Source organism: Muscardinus avellanarius, assembly GCF_963383645.1.
Source record: "Muscardinus avellanarius genome assembly, chromosome: 3".
In the NCBI taxonomy this organism is placed as follows: domain Eukaryota; kingdom Metazoa; phylum Chordata; class Mammalia; order Rodentia; family Gliridae; genus Muscardinus; species Muscardinus avellanarius.
The window spans coordinates 153,157,803-153,181,049 of NC_137788.1; the positions used below are offsets into that span (position 1 = coordinate 153,157,803).

The 23,247-nt window shown below is 50.6% G+C and overlaps 1 protein-coding gene across 1 annotated transcript in view; it reads right to left on the minus strand.

Moving 5' to 3' along the window:
* FAM174B (family with sequence similarity 174 member B) overlaps window positions 1-23,016 on the minus strand; it is a gene marked incomplete at both ends in the record, with an annotated part of 32,067 nt that extends 9,051 nt beyond the window's left edge. The window contains 3 exons of the mRNA XM_080691700.1: window positions 4,009-4,052; window positions 4,334-4,520; window positions 22,706-23,016. Coding sequence (XP_080547826.1) covers window positions 4,009-4,052; window positions 4,334-4,520; window positions 22,706-23,016 — 542 coding nt within the window. The remainder of the gene's footprint in view (window positions 1-4,008; window positions 4,053-4,333; window positions 4,521-22,705) is intronic.
* Window positions 23,017-23,247: the final 231 nt, after the last annotated feature.

Below are 23,247 nucleotides of genomic sequence, written 5' to 3' on the forward strand. Positions count from 1 at the left end.
GGCCAAGCTCATTTTGTCTCAGGAACTTAAGCTGATTAAATAGTAGAAAATTAATGAGTCCAAGATCGCCACCTTAACAGATTAAAGGGAAAAGCATGACCTTCTCAATAAAGCTGGAGAAAGCTTTTCATGAAATGCAATCGTAGCTCACTAGGAAGAGAAGAGAACTTCCAGGGGGAGGAGGAGTCATAAAACCCTACAGCAAACACTGCTCTCGGTGGTCAAATATTGAAAGCATACCTTGAAGATGAAGAGTAAGACAGGATCCCTGTTATCATCCCTGCTATTTAACATGGACTTAGAGGCCCACGGTACAAAAAGGATAAAAGATAAAATGCTTAAGGGCAGTGGAAAGAGGCCAAAGGGACGGGTGACTACCAGAGGGCACATCTACATACACAACCCAAGAGAATACACACTTATTTACCAGAATTACTAAGAGATGGGCGAGGTTGCTGGATTTTTAATAAAAGAATACCAAAGGGAAAAAAAAGAGAGAGAGCTACCATGAGCAAAGTATTCTTAAATATTTTTTTCTTAAAGATATCAGCGATAAAGCCAGGCGTGGTGGTGCACGCTTGTAATCCCAGCATTTGGGAGGCTGAGACCTGGAGGATCGCAGTTCGTGGACAGCCTCAGCTACTTAGTGAGGCCCTCTGCAATTAAGTGAGACCTGGTTCCAAAATAAAGAATTAAAAAAAAAAAATAGGGCAAGGGGTGTAGCTCGGAGGTAGAATGCCTCTGGGTTCCATCCCCAGACCCGAAAAAAAAAAAAAAAAAGATACAGCGATAACCAGGCATGGTGGCACCTGCTTGTAATCTCATTACTTGGGAGGCTGAGACAGGAGGATTGCAGGTTCACGGCGAGTCTCAGCTACTTAATGAGGCCTTCCACAACTTGGTGAGACTGGATTTAAAATAAAGAATAAAATAAGGCTGGGGGGGTATAGCTCAGAGGTAGAATGCCGCTGGGTTCAATCCCCAGTTCTGCAAAAGAAAAGACAAGACTAAAATAAAGATATCAAGCCGGGTGTGATGGCGCATGCTTGTAATCCCCATGCTTGGGAGGCAGAGACAGGAGGATCGTGCAGGTTCGAAGCCAGCCTCGCTGGCTTAAGAGATCCTGTTTCCAAATAAAAATATATTTAAAAAAAATAGGTGTCTGGGAGTGTAGCCTGGAGGTAGAAGGATTTCCAGGAACCCCAGTACCACCAATAAATTAATTAATTAAGATTAAGATATCAGAGATGAGGTCCCAAAGCCACTACAGCAGTGAGGAGGAGAAGCCCAGCATGGAGAGTGAGCCCGAGAGATAGCGGTTCCTGACGGCCCAGAATGGGTGATTAATACACATGGATTTGCTGGGTCACGCGTTTCTTCCTGGAATGAGGGCAGAGGTGTCTGAGGAGCTAAGGCAATCTGGGTATCCAAATCATCCAGTGCCAGCGGGCCCCGTGCGGTGCTGCATCAGCCAGAGATGGGGCACCTGTAATTAAAGGGGCCAAGGAAAATGTCCTAGAACGTGCATGCACCCCTGGATGCTCACTCACTCTCTCCTTTGCAACAGGCCAGGAAGTGGGTCTGGCTTTCAAAAAACAAGAGTACGGTGTGTTACTTGAACACCTGCCCAACGGTGCAATTTCATCGCTTGCCTTTGGTGGTCAAGGTTCACAGCCAGCTGCCAGGCCCACACAGGACTCTGTCAGCCCAGAAAGGGAAGGGGCTTCCGCCGTGTGAAGGTCTCAGGCAAGCAGGGTTTTGATGTGTCCCGTACCGTCATGACAGAAGACAAGCCATCGACCTGCCCTGCCAGCCCACAGTAACGCCTGTCTCCAGGTCCTCGAGACAGGGCCTTTCTTGGAGACCACCTGAGACTAAAGAAAGAGTCTAAGATTGAATTCTGAGCAGACCGGCTGTTGCGTTCCCTTGTTTAGGGTCTTTTCTTATTTGGTGAGATTCCAGATAGTGTAAAGAGGGCTCCGCCTGTCACGGTTCCTGTGGCATCAGTTCAATCACAAAGTATGGATGAGACACAGTTCTAGGCTCAGAATCAATAAAGTGGTGCAGTAATCCCCTCAAACCGTGAAGCGCCCCTACTCTACGCTACACTCGGGCCTGCAAGCGGAAGCAGACCCTTTGCATTATGAATAATCATGAGGCTGTGCTTCGCTTCACACTCTATTTTATTTCTTTTCATTGAATGTGAGACAGGTAAAATGGCTTAGCATGAAAATCAGTGTAAGCACCAAGAATCATTTGTATATATTATTTTGTGGTATGGATAAATATTACTAATTGATCTGATTCTTTTCAAAAGGTGTTGTTCTTTACCTAAAATGAAAACTATAGCTAATGGTTTCTCCCCCACTCTGATAAATCTATAACCATCCAACTTTAATGTTTGATTGTTATTTATAAAATTTAGGTGTGATTCATTAGCAAATGCTACAATCCAAAACCAATATGTATGTGAACATGATACTACAGCCGTATTTTTTCAGAAATGAGTGTAAATAAAAGCGTGTGTTCTTGAGATTCAGAGACATTATTCAATATCTAAGACTCCAACTCAGGTCTCTGTGGCCCCAAAACATACACCTTCTCCACAGTATTGTCTTGCCAGGCTAACCAAAGAGCAGCAGGTTACATGCGAGCCTCTCACTAGCTATTTAGTTTAGGTGACATCCGTCTCACTAATTCTGTCCAAATTAGTACCACATTTTTTTTTTTTTTTTTACAGTACTGGGAATGGAACCCAGGGGCATTCTACCTCCAAGCTACATTCCCAGTCCTATTTTTTAGCCTTTTTTATTTTTTTAAAACAGGGTCTCAATGAATTGCAAAGGGTCTTGCTAAGTAGCTGAGGCTGTCCCCACCTCCCGAATGCTGAGATTTCAAGTGCGTGCCACCATGCCTGACCTAGTACCACATTTTTAAAAGGGGAGTGAAGATCCAATTTTAGGGTGAGACAGAGTTTCTTATTAGCAAACCCAGATCTTTCCAGGAAATACACTATTTATTGAGGGTGATGTGAGGTTTCCTATGCACAGTCGTGTGAATGCCGTCCTTGTGCTAGAGATTTGTGGTATAATAAATGTATGTATGCGGGTCAAATTTTAATTTGCCATCCAAAAAATAAAAGGGTTTTGAAGGTTATGTGTGTGTGTGTGTGTGTGTGTATACACATAATACATATGCATACATAAACCATCTAGGAATATATTCTAACAAAAATTTTCTTTAATGTATGGATAAATTTTGATAAATACATTATATTTGTATGTACGCAGGTCATATATATATGTACTATGTGTGTATATATTACATATGTATACATACATGCATGCACATACATAATATATATACACGTAAAACATCTAGGAATATATCTTAACAAAAATATTCTTTAAATGTATGGACTAATTTTTATAGTACTGAGAGACATTCCCTAAAACGCCTAAATAAATGGAAAGTTACTCCATGGATTGGGAGAGTCAACATAAAGGTGCTGATTGTGGATTAGGAGAGTCAACATAAAGGTGCTGATTGTGGATTAGGAGAGTCAACAAAAAGGTGCTGATTCTCCCTAAACTGACCTGCAAAATCGATGCAGTTCTAGTCAAAATCCCTAACCTTGTTTGGCTAATTCTCACAACTGGCTTTCGTAGAAGGGTCAGGGGCAGCCGAGACTGTGGAGAAGAAGAAACTCCAGTGGTGTAGAGGGCTTGCTGTGCAAGGTGTGGGGAGGCCACGGGATGGGGAAACGCAGGCTGGAACCCAGCCTGGGTGTGTCTGTTCCACTTCTCCTACTCACTGGGGCCTTATGCAAGCAATTTCCCTTTGGTCTCTGGGACTCGAGCCCCCAGCTCTTCCACTCAGAGTACATCCTAACACTATAGTTGCAAAGCCACAAAATCATTCTTTATGACTTTGCTAGAGGCCACCTCTAAGGACACACCTGCCTGTGGAGCTCATAAGTAAATTCCTTCCAGCAGGAACCCCACCTACCCTCCTTCCTGGTCGGTGACCTCAGCGATGCGGAAAGGTAACTTCTGTTTGGGGGTAGCAGCTCAGGCCAGTCCTTGGACGGCCAGTGCGTGACCCGCCTGCTGTCTGAGGTCTGACCCTCTGTCTTCCTCCCCTAAGGCTGACTTAGCATTGTCACCTGGGATGAGCAGAAAGTAAGGACACCTCGGCCTGCCCTCCTCTGACAGGTTTCTGGATGCCGTGTACCCCACGAAGAGACGGCAGCAAGTCCCTCCATAAGCAGAGTGCCCCGAGGCCCAACACGGAACCAGAGAACCAGGACACGCGTGTGCGGGCCTGGGCTCACTGTGCGCTCCGGGGCCAGCCCTCCCACAGACCTGATACCGGGACCCCGGCCGCACCTGTACTTGATGTCAAACACCGTGGAGTCCTCATCCTCATCGTCCTCTTCGTTGAGCGGGGCCATTTCCACACGCTCGGCCGGAGTGGTGATGATGTCATACTTGCGGGTCTTCTTTAACCTCTTTCCTGACCTGGAAGAAAAGAAGTACATTTGTGAGAACATGGCTGGGAGAGAGAGGGCCACGGAGCCCACACTGGGTCCCTCCTTCCCACCTGAAAGCACAAGGAACCCGACCTCAGGGGACACCTCGCCACTGCCTCCAGCCTGGCGACCAAAGCCAAGCCACTCCCAGCAGCCCCAGGACCTCAAGCGAGTTGCTGCCCCTCTAATCCTCATGATCCTCCCTTAGACAGCAAAGACACCTGTCCTGGGCTCCAATCACTTGGCAATCAAGATCATATCTGAATGCAGTGCCTTAGAAAGACAAAATTCTTGCAAAAAAAAAAAAAAAAGTCCATAATGGGATCCAGCACAGCTGGCTGGAGATTTTAAGTACTGTCCCATGAGACAGCCAGGTGGACCTGGGTCCAGGCCACAGCTTGTAGGATCTGGGGCCAGTCATCAATCCCCTTGGGCCTCAGTTTCCTCATAAATAAAATGAGAGGAATAGTCTCCTCATAGGTGAAGGAGGCTCACAAGAGAGGACGCGATTACCGAGGCTGTGTGCCTGGCAAACGTTGCTGTTGGGAATGACACTAGAGAGAAGGCATGCTCTGTCCTCTCCCATGTGACAAAGACTTGTGAAAATGAGTCAGTGTTCTTTCCATCATGAGGATGTATGAAGAGCGGTCATGAGGCTACACTGTTACCTCTGGAGTGGCAGAGGGTCACTGCCGGCCACAGGAAGGGCTGACTTGAGCCGCTTACCCACGAGCCTAAAACTCTGCTCCAAGACTACAATATTTACCAGGGTGGCTGGAAGGTTTATGATGCCACCAGGGAAAATACTCTTTATCAGAATGACCGATGTGTACTGCATTTATTCCTCTACTACTGTGAGCCTCTTCCCACTTGCTCAGTATTCTCTGCTGTCCCTCCTCTGTAAGAATATTTGATATTATGAGAAACCAGCCAACCCCCAAAGTCCCGAGCACACTGAACAATCGTGTTCCCTGCACATTCTTCCTGCAGACTGTGAGCTATTCCTACAGAGACCGTGTCAAAGACATGAGGGAGCTCTCTGTGTCCTCTGCACAGACATCCTCTTTGATAAGTTTGCAAGACCAATAAAAACAAAACTTTGCTTTCAAGTTTTCTAAAACTTTCTTAGCCACTTGCCTCATGTCATACCTACAATGAACTACCAAAAATAGGATGGGCCAAAATGTCACATCATTCACATCAAAAGTGCTGCTACATCTCTGGCAGAGAATAATCTATATGACCTGTAGTGCCTGCTCCTTGGAGGTCCTTGGGTGGAAAAAAGAGGGGAGAGGGAAGAGCCAGATATAGAGCCTGGGGATGTCAAGCCTCATAGCAGAACCATTTTTCCTCCCTGCTGTCCACAGGCACAGGTGGGAATCTACCTGGATTCCAACATGGGATGAAGAGTGGTACAAATGCCAGGCCTGGTGGCAAGAGGCTAAACCAAAGGGACACAGCCAGTTCCCACCTCTCCAGTGACCGATGGAGTCTTGTTCTGTTTATATGTTGCCAAGGATTGAACCCAGGATCATTGTATCTTCAAGCTACACCCCCAGCCCAATTTTTTATTCTTTATTTTGAAACAGGGTCTTACTAAGTTGTGGAGTGCCTCACTAGCTGAGGCTGGCCGTGAACCTGTGATCCTCCTGTCTCAGCCTCCCAAGTCCTAGGATTAAAGAAGCATGTGCCACCATGCCCGGCCCCCATGGTGTTTTGAAGATAGGTTTTGGGGAGAGGGCACCAAGTATAGTGTAAATAAATGTATACCATTTATGTTCAATAAAAAATTTGTATTAAAAAAATAAGATAGGCTTTGTTCAGAATTGTATATCCATCCTCGCCAATACTGTTGGACCCACATTTTCTCCATCAACAACTTCTTTTCATCTCTCAACCACCCCCAGAGAGATCAAATAAACCTTTGCCGCCTCCCTAGATAGTTTATAATCCCTGACACACTCTATTGCCCCCTGGCTGGGGGGAACATAAGCTCAGAAATGACTCTGGATACCACAAGCGTTCCAAGACAAAGCCACAGGAGAAATTACTCAGCCTGGAATCCTCAAGCCAGGGCACAAACCCCCGATGTCCACACACCTACATACCCCACCTCTCTCTCCACCTGGCTTATTCAAAGCCATTTGAAAACAGCACTTTGCAAAGGGGCAGAGATTCCCGCTCCATTCACCGTGCTGTGCCTGGGCTGGAGAAGCATCTGGGATGTTTAGAAAGGATGTCCATGAGCCCGCGGCCTTGAGCAAGCCCCCAGCGAACCCTCCAACAGACGACACCCAAGGCTTCCTGCTGAGCAGTCACAGCTGTGTGTGATGCTATTTTGAGTATCCTGAAGCCTTAGAAAATACAAAATCTGATTTGAAACCTCCCCACGTGCCAGGAACCTGAGGCTCCGGTTGGTCATGGGCCTTCAGCCAAGCCACATGACAGCGGATCACCCCGTTAACCCGCCTTCCTTCTTCCTGACTGTTTATAAATCTTGTGATGAGAGAAATGGGGAAATCGACGCTAGCCCCAAGACTTCTGCAGCCTGCAGTGCTTTAAGGCCAGCCTTCCCAACCAACAGCCTCAGATAATAATGGTGAACCCCAAGATGACACCAGAGGCGTGCGGGTGAACATTGCATGTGACCCTGGCGGGGCCCCAGGGTGCTCAGACATGTGTCACACATTATTTGGGGTATGTCTCTGAGCGTGTTTTCAGATCAGCAGACTGAGTAAAGCTGACTGTCCTCCTGATGTGAGTGGGCCCCATCCAATCAGTTGAAGGTCTAAATAGAACAAAACATTGCTCCTGCTGGAGTACTCAGAACTGCCCCATGGACATTGGGTTTCCTCCTGACTTTGAACTCATACTGAAACATCAGCTCTCTCTGGGTGTGGAGTCTGTTGACATTCAGACTGGACCTTTCTCCATTGGCTCCTGGGTCTTGGTCTTGAGTTTGCAGAGGGCAGACTTAGTACTCATCAGCCTGGGCAAAACATCATGAGCCAATTTCCAATCATAAAAAGGTTCTTCACTCTCCCTCCTCCTCTCCCTCCTCCTCCTCTTCCTCCTCTTCCTCCTCCTTCTTCTTCTTCTTCTTCCTCTCTCTCTCTCTCTCTCTCTCTTGCTCATTCTCTCTTTCTCTCTCTCTCTCTCTCTCATACACTGTTGGTTTTGTTTCTCCCGAGAGCCCTCACTAATACAAAAGGCCATTAGCAAGTGCCCTCAGGCATCTTGTGCCTGCTTCAAACGCCAGTTTTGACATAATGAGCTGGAGAAATTACATTTCAAACAGTCAACTCCCTGAAAGACGACACCCTTTCTGAAAGAAGAGCGATTTCTGCTCCTTCACTGCCAGGCCTGTTAATAAGGGAAAAGTGAGCCTTGTGAGAAGTATAAAGACAATCAGCCGGTTCTGGGCAAAGGCACACGGGCCGTGTTGACAAGGGCCTCCTCTGCTGAGTGGAAGAGAAACCGCGCAGTGCATGAATGGGGAGGAGGCCGTGATCTGCCACATAGAGGGGAACCTTCCTTTAGCAGCAGTGAGTCAATCAGTCCCTCACAGAACTCTGGACAGGGTGGGTCAGCATTTCCAAAAGGCCTGCAGAGCACCAAACTGCACTGTCCTGGGCTCAGAGAACAGTGGCACCCTGCCTCTGAGAGAGAGAAAGAATGTGAAGAAGTGGGGAGCCGCAGTGCCCCCAAGCCTGAATAACCTGGCCCGGCCCCGCCTGCTCTCCTCTAAGGGGGTGCCCCTGTGCTGCTGCGGGTTAACTATGGTTGCCCCCTCTGGACTGGTGCTGAGTGGGTGGAAGCTTAATCTGACTATGATGTTCAGAGGAGAGTTAGGATTCCATAAAATCATCAGGTGGAGCCCTGCCTATGATTGACACTGGGGGCTTTATAAGGGGGCAATATGCATGCGTATGCACGCATGCACGCATGCACACATACACACACACACACACACACACACACTCCCTATCTCTTGCTGCAAGATGTCCTGTACCACCTGGGGACTCTGCAAGCAAGAGGCCAGCACCACATGCAGCCCCTCCGGTAGGACCAGCCCTGTGAGCCGATATGAACCTCTTTTCTTCATACCCTACGAAGTCTTTGGTATTGTGCTAATAGCAACAGCAAACAGACAAATGCTATATCTTTTTACATTACTAATAATCTGTGAGAATCAAGTTTTTCTTGAGTGATGGCTAAGCAATTTATAAGTATGTTCACATGCAGAATTTCTAAATAACTCCACAAGGGACATTATCTCTGTCAAACAGCTGAGAAAGCCAAGGCTCAGAGAGATGGTTTTGCGCATGGTCACGGAGCTGCTCAGTGGCAAGGCTGGGTCTGAAGGTGGCGTTCCAGTGGCCAAAGGCTCTCTTTCTGCCAGCAGCCTCCCCCCTGCACTGGTAAGTCAAACTGCTTCCCAATGGTTTGAAATGTGCGTGAAGAGAGGAGAATGCAGGGCTTATGCACACAGATGACGGCATCAACGCAGGAAAACTGTGGGCACAGAGATCACTGAGGGGTCCGAGAACCACCCAGCTCGTACCTCCCTGGAGGGTCACCCTGAGCCAGCTGTGCCTGCAGGAGAGAGGTGCCAGCTCCATCGCTACTTCCCACCCGGTCCCAGGAGAGCTCCACCCCACACCTCACTAGACTCTGCCGCCACTTGACCTCAACACCAGAAGACTCGTCGCCCTCCATGTACGTTCTGGAACGTGTCACTTAACACAACCCACACATTCCTGTTTCTCACGGATCTAGTCACACTTCTAACAAGCCCTTCTAAGGTGGCACTCCCTTAGTATCCTGGCCACGCCCCCAGCTCCAGGAGTGGACACAGGAATCAAGCCTGAGCCAATCAGTGCATCGCAGCCAACCCCCAGCAGCCAATGGCAAGGGAGAGGGGAGGAAGGCACAGCCAATCAGAGTCAGCACCCTTTGCTATAGAGGCTGGCACAGGCTTCGTAGGTCCTGGAGACCCGCAGAGATGGCGCATGATATCTTACCACCTTCTAGGAACAGAAAGCAACGCTAACCTGACAGAACACAGAAGGAGGAGAGGCACCCAGTCCTAACTGCCTCAAAAGAAGCCACCCTCCTTGACAACTAACGACCAAGCTCCTCGCTGTCCCAGAGCGGGTCCAGGCCAGGTTTTTTTTACACACAACCTAAAGAACCCTGACCGCCAGGGTCCTCCGAAATGAAACCTCCACTGTCATAACAAACACCATTCTGGGATTTTTTTTAACATTTCAATAGGAAGCCTTCCGCATCAGAGTAATGTTCCCATTTCCTCAAGCTCTCCTAACGCCCTGGGACTCGTCCCCTCGGAGAAAAATGAGCCACCTCCATGATGCGCCTCAGTACCAGCAGCATGAGATTTCCTGCTCGAGGTTACCCGTGGACAGAGGACAAGCATCCGGTGAGTCCGCCTCCAGGGCTGTGACAAGCACAGCCACCTGAGGGGAAGGCAAAGACCACACAGCCCCAGGAATCCAGTCATCCGAGCCTCTCTGGGGCCGGCGGGGTGATGCGAGCCCTCATCTCACCAGGGACTCTCACAGTGGGGGGCGGGCACCTGCTTCTAGAAAGTTCTGGGCCAGCCACGGTTCACAGACCTGGTTCCTACAGACAGAGCCTGTTCAGGGTGGAGCACAAGAGCAGCCCGGAAAGTGGCCAAGCGGAGCGCTTTCTGCTGGAGAAAAAGGAGATTCGAGAAACAACAAAGGGAAAAGATACTGTGGACCCACCACAACGGTGTGGCCCCTCCTGCAACCTTTCTTTTCTGGAATCCCAGTAGCCGGGCATGGTGGCACACGCTTGTAATCCCAGCATTCGGAGGCTGAGACCAGAGGATCGCCGTTCACAGACAGCCTCAGCTACTTAGTGAGGCTCTCCGCAACTTAGTGAGACCCTGTTTCAAAATAAAGAATAGAGATAGGCGTAGTGGCACACATTTGTAATCCCCACGCTTGGGAGGCTGAGACAGGAGGATTGCACAGGTTGGAAGCCAGCCTCGGCTACTCAGTGAGGCTCTCAACAACTCAGTGAGACCCTGTTTCCAAATAAAATATAAAATAGGTCTGAGAGTATAGCCCAGAGGTAGAAAAGCCCCTGGGTTCCACCCCCTAGTACCACCAAAATAATAATAATAAATAAAATAATGAAGAATAAAAAATAAGGCAAGGGGTGTAGCTCGGAGGTCAAATGCCCCTGGGTTACATCCCCGGACCCACAAAAAAAAAAAGTAAGACTATTAATCCCCAGTACCTCTGTGAAGAGACAGAGTTGGAGGTGTTAAGTAAATGCCCACATGGTCTTCCTAAGACTGGCAAGGCCAGAGAAGTTCTGGAAAAGGCAAAGCTCCCTTCCATTCAAACCCAAGCACACACTTCTGACAGGAGAGAGAGCTGAAGTTCTTTTATTCTGAAATGTAATCCTCACGCCAGAGAGTTTGTTTACTCAAAGTGCCTTTCGACAGCTGGTCAGACCAGGGTTTCCAGAGAGCCCAGGCACCACTTAGACAAACAAGGCCACGGGACCGCAGTCCCGCTTGGCTTACAGAGGCGCCCTCCGCTCTCGCCCTCGCCCATGAGAAAAACAAAACAAGACTAAGCCCCAGTGGGCTGTGGCGGACACCGCGGTTCAATCTCAGCTCTGCAAAGCCCTGGTCTGAGTGTCTCTGAGCAAACAGCTCATCCTTGACCCAAACTTCTTCCTCCATCCCTACCTCTTGCCAGGCGTGGTTGGGATTCTTGAGGCAGCCCCTCAGGGCGCCTCCTACCCTATCAACCCCACGACGCCATGAGCATTCCGTTTCCCCAAATCTCCCCAGACACCCCATCCAGGCTGAGCTTTTCCGTGTCCCAGCTCCTGTGGTCCCGGCTGTGGGGCGAGATCCACAGATGACCTGGTTTAGTGGTCCAAGTGGCAAAGCCACCGCTGCCCCCACCCAGCTGTCCTTGCCAATGACCAGCCTCCCCCCCTTTCCACCCTGGGCACCGTGCCCCAAGCTCCACCCAACACCTGCAAACACCAGTGTGATATGAGTCTCATCGGCTCCACTGCAGATGGGCAACTTCCGGCCAACACAGTGTCACGTGACTCAAAGGCATTCTCCTGTAGAGCAGCGAGCACCTCAGAACCTCCGGCACGCACCCAGCTCTGGCCCACAGCCTTCCAGATCCCAGCACCCAGCGCTCAGGCAGTCGTGGTCACTCAAAGCATCAGGTCAAGAACCCAAGGCCCCAGCACCCTGTAGAGGCAGGAAGCCCGAGAAGCAGAACTGCTGTGATGTAAACATGGTCACAAACACGCTGGCAGTGGTGGCCAACGCTCTGACCTGACTTCAGGTCCAGAGACACAAAGAGTGGCGCCATGCCCAGCCCTGCCCTGCCCCTTCTGGCCCCATGGACCAGAGGCCCTGATCTTCTAGGTACCCATCTCTGTCAAGAGAAACCAAGGCTTCAGATTTTTTATGTGAAAACTTCCCCAGTTTTTAAGCATCCTCAACCATCTCAGTTTTTTTTTTTTAAATCAGTGTGCAGATCAAAACAAAACACAAAAAATATGCGTATGGCTCACATTTTCCAATCCATGGGCCATTCGTCTGCAAACTCTTGACTTTGTTTCCGGGCCAGGGTATATCTGGTCATAAGTGTCTGGCATGAGTGATATTTAATAATTCAGTTAAAACTTCATGAGCCAGTCAGATGCAATGTCTGAAGTGGGTCTTCCTTATCTCTCTTCCCCGGCAGTTCAACCATGACCGACGGGGACTGCTCATTATTTATATAAGCCAGCAGCTTTCCCTCCCCATGGCCGTAGGAGCAACAAAGTGGCCCCAGTGTCGGCAAACCCCAACAATGGTATCCGTCACACAGCATCCAGAAAATTGCTGGGGCTCCTGCTTCCAACTGGACCACACAACACATCACCCCCAAAGAGCCCAACAACAAGCCTTGTGATCCCAGTCCTGCAGCCTGAGCCTCCATCTGTTCCCGTCCCGGTCATCCCTTCTGCTCCCAAACCCTGGGGGATGGAACAACTCTCCTTCCAGGATACAGCCAGCACGCCCTGCGCCTGACCTGTTTGAGGAGCCACATGAAACCCAGCTGCGGCCAGTGCCCCAAGTCCTGTTCCTCCGGCCTCTGTTGGGTGTGTTTGCAAAGGGTGGGGGCGGCTTTGTTTGTACACGCTGTGCTAGGTGAGAGCCACAAGCTGAGGGCAAAGAAGGCAGCCTCTGGGGCAGCAGCACAAGGACCCAGGGGACCCTCCTGTGGACCCAAGGGACCTGGAAGCTCCTGTGCTTTCGGACACAAAACATAAATGGCCTTTGCAGCATCCACATGGCCCTCCCTGCCCACTACAAGGGAGGAGTGGGACATCAGACTTCACCCCCACTATTCAAGAAGCCCCCCGTCTTGGCAGATACCTCCGACCCCTCTACCCTGAGCCCAGGACCCCCCACGTGGCTGCTGTCTCCACACACAAGTTTCCCCCGCACTTCCTCTTCCTCCTCACCAAGCCTCCCCTCTGCCGGCCACCCCTTCTCGATGGCCCCCTTCTCCAAGCCCGTCAGCTCCCCACACCTTCCTTGAATTCTCCCTCTCTGTACCCACTCAGGCCTCTGGGTCTCCAGCCCTCCCAACCGGTTCTGCCAACACCCCGCCCAGGGTCTCCCCACTCATTCACGTCCTCATTATAGCCCTGGCACCATACACCCAGTCACTCAGCAAATACTCAGGAAGGCTTAAGCTGGGTCAGCGTTCCCACCCCTGCCCTTTGATTATTTTGCGCCAGTATTTCTCCATTGGCTTCTTTCAACGCGCCAAATTCTCTGGCTGGAATTGGCACCTTCCAAAATCTGCTGCGACTGAGGAAAGGTGAGCAGGTCTCCTGCCCTTCCCCGGCTGCATGGCCTTGAGCAAGACACTTCATCATTCCGTGCCCTGGTCTGCTCATCTGCAAAATAGAGGCCCCAATAGAGCAGCCCTCGCAGGAGGGAGGAAGCAAGGTGCTCAGCACGAAGCCCGCTGCACAGGGAAGGGCTTGGGAATATTGGTCGCGCTGGTATTCACGTCATCGTGATTTTCCCTGAGTGGTCATTTTTGCAAAGCCTACTGGCAGCAAACCCTGCTGGCCCCATCCAGCCCTGGAAGGAGCCCTTCCTCTGCACACCATGGAGTCCTACCTTCCTCTTGCCCCTCAAGGCCTTCCCAGACCCCCTGTCCCGAGCCCCAGCCACAGTGGCATCCCTTCTCATTCCACCCAGCGTTGTTTCTGATGCATGGCTCCCTGCAGAATTACAAGGCTTCTTTTCCCAAGCAGAACCATTCACAAGTATTATGCTCCTCTCAGATGGAACTGGATGATCCTGGGCCCAGTGTGCCCCCACCCAGCACGATGCCCCCTATGTTCACGTAAGTGCTACACTAGGAAGAACTCTGTCCATTCAGCTATGTCTTCTCCTTTGTGCTGGGGAGACCCAGCTGTCAAGGGCAAAGTTCAGCCTGCCACATCCCGGAGGCCACGTAAAAGGCCCGGGTGAGCTACTGAATGCCTGGACTCACACCCAACTCCTTTTGCAAACTCAAGGGGTGATCTGAATGAGGTCTCACAGGTTCTGGACCCCAGTTTCTCATCTGTACATGCTGGGGAGGGGAGGTCAGAGGAGCTTTGAATGTGAAGAAAGCCCCCAGCAGAGAGGTTCCAGGGCCCCGGGGTGTCCAGTCTGGGAGAGCCTTGCTGGAGCCACACCTGCCATCGAGAATGGCCTTCCTACTCCCTGCGGACCCAGAAAAATAAACATCAAGCCTGCATTCCTGGCAGACCGCCCATAGATTAAGTAGAGATTATTTTTTAAGTGAAACCCTAACAACATGATTCTAAACGCATGGTACCAGAACTTCCCCCCACAAATGGCTAGATCTGAAACACTGGCAATAAACTAAACACCCCATGCAACTCTCGAGGCCTTCTCTGCTCAAACTCGGGAGCAGACGGTGCCCCTGACAATGTCCCCACAGGCTGCTCTGTGGGCACTGACACAGGTGCCCCCACACCCCAGCACACAGCCCTGGATGTGCCTGGTGTTACGAGAAAGCCTTGTGTCTGCAAAGACCACCCCCCAAATGCAAAGGACTCGTGCGCATGAGAGTCTGTGGCAGAGCCACATAACCCAGAAAGCTCAAGATTAAATTAAAGAGGGATTTTTTTCCCTCCTTTTTCTACTTGATAGAAGGAATCAGTGGCAGGCGGCAGGTCCTCGCAGGCCTGCTCATCAGGGAAGTCAGGAGACACCTCCTCCTTCAAGAAACTGAGGCCTCAAGGGAGCTCCTGAGGCTGAAGTTCCCCAATCTCATCTGAAAAAGTCATCTGTCTGATTATTTTGGCCAAACGGCTGAATTCTCACATTCGAACAGAAGCAAGACCAAAAGTTGGGGTACACATTACAGAGGTTTTCCGAATATTTTTTAATACAACAGGACACTTGGCTGCTTAAAAGAGAGCCAGAAACTTGACTGACACAGTCTTACGCCAAATGTCCCAACAGCCCTTGGAAGCACATGTTCTAATTAATCATGGGAAGAGGATGCCCAGTAAGGTGTAGTCGACTGCTTACATCAATTAGCAGACCTTGAGCCAGCTTGGAAGCGATTTTCAGTCTTGTGACATTGTGGGCGGGTAATTCTTTTTTTTTTTGGGGGGGGCAGTACTGAGGATTGAACCCCCAGGGGCATTCTACTTCTGAGCTACACCCCCAGCCCTATTTTTTATTCTTTAATTTGAAACAGGGTCTCACTAAGTTCCTGAGACTGGCTTCAAACCTGTGATCCTCCTGTCTCAGCCTCCCAAGTACTGGAATTAAAAGTGTACGCCCCCACATTCGGTTTGGGTAACTCTTTTCTTAAAGAGGGCTGTCCCTACCTTTGCAGGATGTTGAGTAGCATTCCAGCCCCCACCCACTACAGCCAGTCTAGTGGGTGGATACCAAACGTATGGGGAAAATCAAAAAGTTCTACCAATATGACCAAATGGCACCAGTAGGCAACACCCTCCCCAGGTAAGAAACACTTTTGAAGTTTTGAAGGACCCAATTCTTTCTTTCCATGTGTTATGATTTTCTCTCTTTTTTTTTTTTTGGAGAATTTAATCAAAGCCATGCCCTCTATTCCCTTTTGTAATAAATGGATTTCTTCGTGCATCAGATTTGTTTAACATTTCTTCACTGTGTTTATATAAAATTAAACATGAAAGAAGAGAAATGTGTCCCACTGCTATAGTTTTCTCCTTCAACTCAAAGGTCTTCAACAATCAGAAATGGCCTCCTGATGCTAAACAAGTCCCACATTCTCTCTTTCGAAGCCATAAAGAGAGGATGAATCTTCTAACTATAGCTCTACCCAAATCTCCAATTTATTAAAATAACACTGGTATACCAGTGCGCAATAAGTAGAAACACTCAGAGTGGCAACTTTTCCTAACTGCTAGAAGCATTAAAATTAGTGTGTGTGTGTGTGTGTGTGTGTGTGTGTGTGTGTGAGAGAGAGAGAGAGAGAGAGAGAGAGAGAGAGAGAGAGAGAGAGAAACAGAGACAGAGACAGAGTTAGTTTTAGTTACTGGGCATTGAACTTTGTGTGTGTGTGTGTGTGTGTGTGTGTGTGTGTGTGTGAGTGAGAGAGAGAGAGAGAGAGACAGACAGACAGACAGACAGACAGACAGACAGACAGAGACAGACAGTTACTGGGCATTGAACTGTGTGGGGGGGGAACAGACAGAGACAGAGTTAGTTACTGGGCATTGAACTTAGTGGGTAAGTGTGTGTATGTGTATATGTGTGTGTGTGTGTGTGTGTGTGTGTGAGAGAGAGAGAGAGAGACAGACAGACAGACAGACAGACAGACAGACAGACACAGAAACAGAGTTAGTTACTGGGGATTAAACCTGGGGGCAGTTCTACCTGTCTGCTATACCCCTAGCCTAATTTTATTTTTTATTTTGAAACAGGGTCACCAAGTTGCTAAGGGCCTCGCTAAGTTGCTGAGGCTGCCCTCAAACCTGAAATCATCCTATCTCAGCCTCCCAAGTACTGGGATTATAGGCGTGCACCACCACACTGAACTTAGAAGAATTAAGCTTTTTTTTCTTTCAGGTGGCTTTTATTATTATTACAGATATAAACATATACACCATAGAAAATTCGGGTAAGCCGCCAGGCGTGGTGGCGCACGCTTGTAATCCCCGCGCTTGGGAGGCGGAGACAGGAGGATCGCGCAGGTTCGAAGCCAGCCGTGCTGGCGTAAGAGACCCTGTTTCAAAAATATAAAATAGGTCTGGGAGTGTAGCCCGGAGGAAGAAGGGCTTCCAGGAACCCCAGTACCACCAAAAAAAAAAAAAGAAAATTCGGGTAAGCCAAGATTAGGACACTTTGAATTCCCCTTTAAAGACTTGGCTGAGCAAATACCGCCTCTGTGGTGCTGGCATCTTCAGGATGTGGTAGAGGTGCCTTTGCCACCGACAGCCAGGCACTATCAGATCATCAGAGATCCATCTCCCCATCCCTGAAGAGACACCAAAACGAGCCCTCCTTTAAGAGAAGAGGATTCTGTGGAGATTTTGAAATAAGAAGTGGCTGGGCGTGCAAGCAGCACATACTGGAGAGAAACGGGCTGTGCAGAGAACTGGGAAACCCACTAAGATGGGGAAACACTGCCGCCTCGAGATGGGGACATTTCCGTGGCTTGCCAAAAGACATCATGGGAGAAAGAGGGGTTCCACCCCCACCCCACTCCAGAACGCCAAGAGTGCAGTGTTCTAAGAGGACACCCGGAGCCAAAGGTCCTGATGACAGATGTCATGGTCTATGTGTCAGCCATGATCCCACGCACCCCACCAGATGTTTCCCAATTTGATGGTTTCCTACTCCTAGACACAGGCTATTTGTAGACACCCTACAAGTCACACAGAGGCAGCAGGTAGCAGAGCCAGGGTGTCTGTCCCCCAGAGGGTCCCTTGCCTCCAGACAGCCTTTCCCTCCTTCCAGTTTGGTCTCCCATCTAAAAAGGTCTCCATAGTGGTAAAACTCATGAGAAGGGTGGAAATGGTTCTGCAGATGGGGAAGTCAGATTGCTCAGCCTCAGCAGAAAATAAAAAAGTGCCAACAAAACACAATACCAAATTATGCCCATTCAATGGCAAAGCATTGGAAAATCAGATAATACTAAGCGTTGGATACAACGCAAGGATATAAATCCATAGCACTGCAGGCAGGCACGAGCGCTGGTGCCCACTCAAGGATATTGAGTGCATGGACCAGAACTCCCACTCCAGGCATACCAGCTCTCTGGTCCTTGGATGTTTTAGACTTCTGGTCCAGAAGTCTAAGGATGCAGCAGGAAGCTGAGTGTAGGCAGGGCATGGTATCACACGCCTGTAACCCAGTACTTGGGAGGCTGAAACAGGAGGATCTCAGGTTAAAGGACAGCCTCGGAAGCTTAGTGAGTCTCCCAACAAGCTAGCAAGACCATGTTTCAAAACAAAAAATAAAAAGGACTGAGGGTGTAGCTCGCAGGTAGAATATGTCTGGGTTCAATCAGCAGCACCACACACACCCAAAAAAAGGAGCTGAGGGCGAGTGTACACACAAGGAGAGAAATCAGGAGCTCCTGTTACAGGTGTAAGGATTTCTGTAAAGGAATTCAGACAATGCAGAAACACATTGTGAATGGTAAGTGCATTGCAAACGGACAATTGCCGACAATTACACACGTGTGCACATCCTAACAGATTTCTTTGCACATTCGTGTACACAAATATCTATGGTCTATAACTGAAATGAGCTCATACTACCCATGCTCCTTTGTACCTATTTTACTCAAAAACATAAAAAAGTAGCCAGTCTTATGTCAACATCATCATTTTTACCAGCTATGGAGAATTACTGTCAATTATTTATCATCATTTATTTATCCAGTGTCAATTGGTGGATATGTAGGGTATTTAAGTCTTTTAACTATTAAACAGAATTGCAGGGAATATCCCTGCACATACATCTTGGCTTCCCCTTCCAATTATTAACAGTAGAAGCAAAGAATTGGGTCACAATTAAAAATACATACAATGTGTGTATTGTATTTTTAGTAGCGGGGTTGCTTGCTTAAAGATTTATCTTCCACTACAATATGTATTTCTTGGCTTCTGATTTTTGACAGTTTCGTTGAGTCCCCAATTTTTTTTTATGTGTGTGTGTGGTACTGGGGATGGAACCCAGGGGCATTCTACCTCAAGCTACACACCCCAGCCCTATTTTTTTTTTCATTGAGTTACAATGGGCCTCACTAAGTAGTAGCTGAGGCTGTCCTCGAACCAAGATCCTCCTGTCTCAGCCTCCCAAATGCTGGGGTTACAGGTGTGTGCCACCACACCGGGCTGAGTCCCCATTATTTCTGAAGTCTGGTACACTGATTCCTGAGAGAAAACCAACAGCAAATACTTGGGTTTTATTTTATTTTATTTTATTTTATTTTTGCGGGTCTGGGGATGGAACCCAGAGGCATTCGACCTCCAAGCTATACCCCCTGCCCTATTTTTTATTCTTTATTTTGAAACTGGGTCTCCCTGAGTTGCAGAGGGCCTCACTAAGTAGCTGAGGCTGTCCGCGAACCGCGATCCTCCAGGTCTCAGCCTCCTGAATGCTGGGATACAAGCGTGTGCCACCACACCCGGCAAGACTTGGGTTTTATAAACAGCAACACAACGCTCTCCCCTCTACCTACGCTGTGAAGGCCATGAGCCACGTCACCCAACTTCCCATCCCACAGGTGTCCTGCATCAAGCCCGCATCTATTCACACGGGACCTTTGGAGAGGCATCAGCAATACAAAATAGTTGAGAGTTCAACATTCTTCTGCTAAAAATATCTTTATTAAATGCCAGCCTGTGCCTGGAACACTAGGTGTTAGACACACAAGATTAAGGCCCAGCCCTCCTCTGGCAAGGCAAAGGGACACCTTCAGCGACTCTGCACTCCCAGCAAAATTCCAAACTGGGTGTGCTTTAGGAGCTCAGAGGAACCTGGCCAGGGAGGCTCCTCAGACAGGGAGACACGGGAGGGAAAAGAGCAAGGAGTGGCCATGCGGTCTTGGTGGTACAGGGGAATCCAGGCAAGGGTCAGCGTGGACAAGACACAAGGGTCAGGTGGCACCCCAGAGAACCCGGGAAGTCCACAGGACCAGAGCAGTGGGCAGAGGGGCAGAGCCAATGGGGGCTTATAAAGGAGGCGGGACCCTGGCCATGAAGAGCCAGCCTTGCCAGAATCAAACCTTTTGGGTTGCAAAGGAGCCCTTGGGGACTGGGTACCATCCAAGCTCTTCCCAGCTGTAAAATGCTGTGAGTACTTCTGTAAGCACTTCCTCTGCAGGTGTTGCAGAAGAAGGATAGAACCAACATCTGGAAGAAGGAGGAGGCTGGGGTGCAGAGGGTCGAGGATGGAGTCCGGAACCCCAGTCTAATGGGTACCACGTGAATATGGAGACGAAAGAGGGATGTGGTCCAGGCAGAAGCCACAGCTGCTGGGGACACTTCCCTCCTGGGGACAGAGAGACGGGTGGTGCGATGGCCGGGACTCAGGGCCTGTAGGCTAAGAAGCTGAAGAGTGCACAGGACATTCAGCCGTCAGAGTAACCATTCAGAAAGCCTTCAGAGGTACAAGGAAGGGGAGCAGCCATTCACAGCACCACATGGCAATCAGGGGTGCTGGTCTACAGAGTGTTATCTTTTTGTTGTTGCTAGTTTTTGTTTTATTTTTGGAACTAGAGATTGAACCCAGGGACATTCAACCTCTGAGCTGAACCCCTAGCCCTTCTGAGTTTTTACTTTGAAACAGAATCTCCCCAAGTTGCTGAAGGCCTCACTAAGTTGCTAAGGCTGGCCTCGAACCTGCCATCTTCCTTGTCTTAACCTCCCAAGTACTGGAATTACAGGCGTGGGCTGCCATGCCTCACTCTGCCCTATTCTCTGGGATGCAACTGGGAATGGAACTCGGGGCACTCCGGGCTACACCCACAGCCCTATTTTTTATTCTTTTATTCTTTTGAAACAGGGTCTCACTGAGTTGCAAAGGCCTTAACTAAGTAACTGAGGCTGGTCAAGAACCGCGATCCTCCTGTCTCAGCCTTCCAAATGCTGGGATGACAAGTGTGCACCACCACGCCCAGCTTCAACCTTCTTGATTATAAAGGAGCACTTGAGGACTAAGTACCATCCAAGCTGTACAACACTACAGGTTCCTCAGTAAATCAGAGTCTCGGGCGGCAGCTGTCCACCTGGAGACTCCCCCTAATGAGACCGCCTTCCCAGGCAGAGGCGGCAGATGCAGCCCACAACCCGCTTCCTCGTGAGGTCGGAGCCCTCCCTCCCCGCTCCACACCCAGCCAACGGGGACCCTCCCTCCAGGCTCCTGCCCCACATCTGGCCATGTGCTTCCTTCTCTTCTCCCCCACTCCTGGGTAATAAAGAGCAGACTGGCAAAATAGTTCACATACCTTCTTTAAAAGTACACAGCCATGTGGGCCCAGCCTATTTTGAGCTAAATCCCAGCCCAGAGCAGCTCTAGACATTTAAGATTTATTCCAGCGGAATAATCAGGAAGTCACCATGTCAACAGGAAAGATGAACTGGGCGTCCCCACCCTCCAGGGCTCTCCCCCTAAACCCAGCAGCCCAGCCAGGTGAGTCAAAGGTTGTACTGATGGATGCACAAGCTTAGGGGCTGGAGAAGACCAGAAAAGAAATTCCAGAGTTTGTCTCCACTAAGGAAGAATGAGCGTGGGCGTTGGTGGCTTCCAGCGGTCCTGGAAGAGGTGGATGGAATCGGGCCAGTGGCGGGGAAGCGCAAGCCGGCCCCACAGAGCTAAGGACAGGCACAAGGGATGAGGGGCAGGCTTGACGACCACACGCAGCTGGGGCCACCGTGAAGGGCCCCAAATGCCACACCTGGGTCACGGTCACAAGGAGCCACTGCCGTTGGTAAGCACTGGTGCCAGGCCAGTGGGCAGGGGGTAGTGAAGCCAGAGAGCAGCAGGAGACGCACAGGGAGGAAGAGAGTGTCCAGTCCCCTCTCTTCCACGATGTCAGGCCACCGACTGACCCAGAAGGAAACACCTGGACTCGGTGTCACACAGATAGCTCCCAAGCCTGCCTCTCTCCCAGGTCTGGTTTCTGCTCAGACACCAAAAATGCCCCCCAGGGGAGGAAGTCACAGCCCCAGACCCTCAACAGCTATCAAACACCTCAGCACAGTGTGGGAGGGCCTGGACAGTTAATAACCGACATGCACCCAGATTGCCCATGGGCCCAGCTGGAGCAACAGGATATGTTAAGTTCCTTTCCTACAAAAAAAAATTTAAAAAAAGGAATTCCCAGGCTTTAGGGAGGTGGTTCTCTTTGCCTGCCCTGGGGGTCTGTCCACAGCCCTATCCCAGGGGCCTTCCTAATCTCCCAGACAAGTACTTTCTCCATGACCTCAAACAAGCAGGAAGCTGCTCAGAAGCCCCCTGCCTCTGAATGTTCATTAGAACAACTTAACCAGCCGCTGGCCTACAGGAGATCCACTTGAATCCCCCGGTACTGGACCACCAACAAGGGTCACTACGCATCCCAAAGTCCAGTGCCAACCCCAGGCGCCTCCCGCGAGGCCCCACACACACATGCTAGAAACTGCATATTTCTGTAACAGAAAGAGAGAGAGAGAGAGAGAGAGAGAGAGAGAGAGAGAGAGAGAGAGAGAGAGAGAGAGAGAAGTAGATGGGGCATGGCGGCTCTGCAGGTAGAAGCGAGAAGAAGGGGCAGCAGGATTAAAGCTCAGATGGAGCCGCGTCCATTCTACCTCCGCCGGCTCACTTTCCTCCATGGAAGGGGAATCGGAACTCAGGGCGCTACAGCTGGCGTCAAGCATTCGCAGAACGCTAACAAATGCAATCTGATACTGACACCGGAGAGCCCTAAAGCAAGGGGACAGGATTCCTAAGACGTCCACGGGGGCCGGGGGGGGAGCAGATGAGCGCACCCGGCATCCCCGAGAGCTCCCCGGAGGCACCAAGGGGCGGCGGCGGCCGGCGGGGGCGCGCGGGGCACCTGCGCGGGGCGCGGGACCCACCTGAAGACGCGCAGCAGCAGGCAGGCGATGAGCAGGGCGCTGAAGGCGCACGCCACGATCACGGCCGCCTTCAGCGTGGGCAGGTCGCGCAGCAGGGTGGAGATGCGGGTCACCAGCGCGTCGCGGCTGCTGTTGGCGCGGCCCCCGGGCTCGGTGGCGTTGGGGGGCGCGGGGCCGGGGGCGCGCTCGGGGAGGGGCTGCGGCGCGGGCCCGGGGGCGGGCTCGGCTCTGCGGGCGCGGGCGGCCGGCGCGGCCAGGAGCGCCAGCAGCAGCAGCAGCAGCAGCGGCGGCGGCATCGGCGGGGCGCGCATGGTGCGGGCGGCGGCCCGGTCCGCCTGGCCCAAAGCCCGGCCCGGCTCCCGCGGCGGAGGCGGCTGCGCGGCGCTGGGCGGGAAGCTGCGGAGCCCGGAAGAGCCCGCGCCGCCGCCAACACGTTGCACCGACTCATTCGATGGGCTGCGGCCCCGTGTGGGCGGGGCAGGCCACCCAGGGGCCCGAGGACCCACCCCCCGGGGGACCCGCGAGCCCGGGAAGAAGTGATG